Raw genomic sequence first — 3,192 nt, forward strand, 5'->3', positions numbered from 1 at the left:
AAAAAATCATACTTTCTCGCTCTCGCTCTGAGCAAGACCCTTTGGTTGTTTTCGATCCGGTTTTCGGTTGAGCGCTAACAGTTGAGCAATTTGCTTATCGGTCTTTGAGTGAACAGCGCGTAAAGAGTGAAACGATTCACGCTCACACAGTGAGGCTCACCAAAAGACCGATTGACTGAAAAACTCAACGCAAACGGTCTTTTCAACTATTTGTCTTCTTTTCGATGCACAGTGGTACGTTGTGTAAAATTGCGACATTAAATTTCACTTTCGATCTTCTTGAAAAAATTGTATGTATTTCAGACTAATTTTTTGTTTAAAACAGGAATAGTTTTATTTTTTTAAGTATTTTATTTTGAATTAAGCTTAACAACTAATAATGAATTTATGTTTTGGGAACTTAGTGAACTACGTCGCTCGCTTAAAATAAAGTGCAAAGCTGAAAATGCTCTTTCAACGGAGACTTGAGTAGCTGGAGTGGCTAATACAACCTGTGCCAGAGCACTCAAGTGTGGCGATTTAAGCTTCACGTTTTGAAAAAAATGTAATATATCCTGGTTTAATGGTAAGCGGCGATATATTTTGTCGAAGTCCTCCACTTCAGCATATAACTTGACAAGCGCGTCAGAAACCGGCTCTTCTTTTGCTTCTGGAACAGTTTGCACATCATCCAAAAATGCCGAGAAAAGTGACTTTTCTTCTGGTATGGATGAGAATGAGCACTCCATGTCCATATGCAGTTCAACCTCCTCAATTGTTTGCGATGCAACAGTTCGATCGGAGTCAACCTTTAATAATAAAGCAAAATTATGTTAAAATTTATTGTTTGCAATTATGGCTTAAAACAGGTGTTAGTGTATGACGAGGACAATTTTACTTATTAAAACTAAGAACACGTATCTAAAAGCATCTATAACATAAAGGACACAGGACCTAAACTTCAATTATACTCCGTCTAACGTGCTTCAGTTCAAACAGGCGAAAAGCAATTTTTTTTAGGTTCTGCTTTGCCAACCATTTTTGGTGATCTGTTAAAATACAGTTCACTCGCGGGTCCATGTATATAGCAGATAATAATGCTTCGTTTTCGAGCAACTTACTTTCCCGCAGTTTAATTTGTGCCAACAATATTTTTTTTTATCCAATTTTTGGTGTTTTCGCACTGCAACTTCAGTTCCATCCATATAATGAAAAATTCACTATATACTAGTTTTTCCTCCTGCAGCTTTAAAGTCGCAATATATGCGTCCTTGAATGCGTCGACATATGTCTCCATCCAGTCCCATTCAATATCGTTATCAATACTACTCTGAGTGGCCACAAACTCTTTTAGTTCGAGTAGTTTTTTCACCATTGAGTATGTGGAATTCCACCTAGTGATAACGTCGAGCGATGGTATATTTTTTTTGTGCTCGATTAAGATACGTCTGTACAAGTTACATATAGTCTTTATTTTATACATGTATATAAAAAAAAAACATTTATATTTACACTTTTCTTACCTATAAGTTTCAGTGCGCAATGTTTTGCATAATTTGCGGCAGATACTAATTTTTTCGCTAATCTCATCCAGCTTGTTAACATCATATACGCATAGTTGAAGAGTGTGCGCAGCACATCGTACAAGATGAATATTTGCCAAATTCAGGTCATCAAGCTTATCCATAAATTTTTCACTCTCAGTGTCATCTTTTAAAAGGGACTCCTCCGTGTCGTCATTAAAAATTTCTATGGCTTTGACCATGTTTCTCCCATTGTCAGAGGTAACACTGTGTGTATACATATTCTTTAGTAATAAACATGTTAAAAATTATGTAAAATAACATTTTTACCTGAAGATTTGATCCAGAGTTATCCCATAATCGTCAAGAATTTCTAAAATTTTGTCTCTAATGTAGACCCCAGTGTGTGAATAAGTGAGCTGGATCATGCCCAACGTCTTGACAACAATCTCCGACTTGTTTACATTTGTGTGAATAATTTGCTGATTTATACCTAGAATTGCTTTGTCCATTCTAGTTGCCACGTCGATTTTTAGCGACAACAGTTTTCCATTGACTAAAGCCCTTATGCCGTCTTTGATGGCCTGTTCTCTTACGGACACGAAGCTCATAATGTTCCTCGATGTGATTGGGTTCATACCAAGGGCATTATAAATGGGATCAACAATTTCCCTAAATCCCTCGCTGTCCAAGAATACAAACGGCTTTCCATCAGTTGTCACAATTTAAATAAGTGAATTCACAACTGTTTCTTCACTTGTTTCATATGTTATTTTTTATTTTTTTCACAACTTTTATTTTGGTGTCTTCTTCACTGTCGCACTCTCTAAATATTTCATAATGTTTAGTTGTCAAGTGGCGTTTCAAATTTGTAGTATGAATGCCAGCTAATTTCACGTCGCATATTTTACACAATGATTTTTTTCTTACTGCATCAAATTTAAAAAATTGATGCACTTTTTTATTAGTTTCACGTCCCATTTTGTTAAAATCACTGTGCTCAATCGAAACTCACAAAGCAAATTGACGCGTAAAACCCACGAAACTTCACATACACACATACATGCGCAAAAGACTTTTTGAATCGTCGTTCAGAAGCAAACGGTCCCGGAATGAGCAGAGCAAAAGAGAACAGAAAAAAGTGATCTTCGACTGAGCGCGAGCAAAATTTATTTACGAACAATCCAATCGGTTGCTCTCGGACCTTTTGCTCAAAGTCTCAGTGAAGAACACTTATTTCGTGACAGTGTGAAACGGTTAACAGTTATTTGCGAGCTATGATATGCAGGCATCAACAAGTGCCAACGCGAACAAAGTCGAGGAGCTGCTGGCAACCAAAAGGCAGCGCTCGACAGGGAGCAACGAGAATCCTGCGAGCAAGCAGGCTCCCGTCAACAAGCGTCAGCGTGGTACCAAGGGCGCGATCCCAAGGGCCACCAAGGCGCCTCCCAAAGGAGTCACGATGAACGACGTGTCCAAGAGGCACCTCATCGTGGCTGTTATTGACCGGAGCGACGACAATGGCCAAATATCAGCAGAGCGGTGGACTTTGGTGCACACAAAGCTGGTGGAGTTGCTATTCGCGAAGGTAACAAAAGAGCCCGGTACACCCATGCCCACTTTTGACAGTGCTGGATGGTTGAACGAAGTTAAGCTCTTAAAATGCAACGACGACACGACGCTCAGGTGG

At 38.8% G+C, this 3,192-nt stretch overlaps 1 protein-coding gene across 1 annotated transcript; it reads right to left on the reverse strand.

The window, feature by feature from the left end:
* Positions 1-1,498: 1,498 nt before the first annotated feature.
* On the reverse strand, positions 1,499-2,441 carry LOC117794011. Its single transcript, XM_034634474.1, has 2 exons — positions 1,833-2,441; positions 1,499-1,769 (listed from the first exon to the last, which is right to left on the reverse strand). The coding sequence occupies exons 1-2, from the start codon at positions 2,138-2,140 to the stop codon at positions 1,499-1,501; spliced, it is 579 nt and encodes a 192-aa protein (XP_034490365.1). The 5' UTR covers positions 2,141-2,441.
* Positions 2,442-3,192: the final 751 nt, after the last annotated feature.

The sequence above is a fragment of the Drosophila innubila genome, chromosome X (assembly GCF_004354385.1).
Source record: "Drosophila innubila isolate TH190305 chromosome X, UK_Dinn_1.0, whole genome shotgun sequence".
Lineage (NCBI taxonomy): Eukaryota > Metazoa > Arthropoda > Insecta > Diptera > Drosophilidae > Drosophila > Drosophila innubila.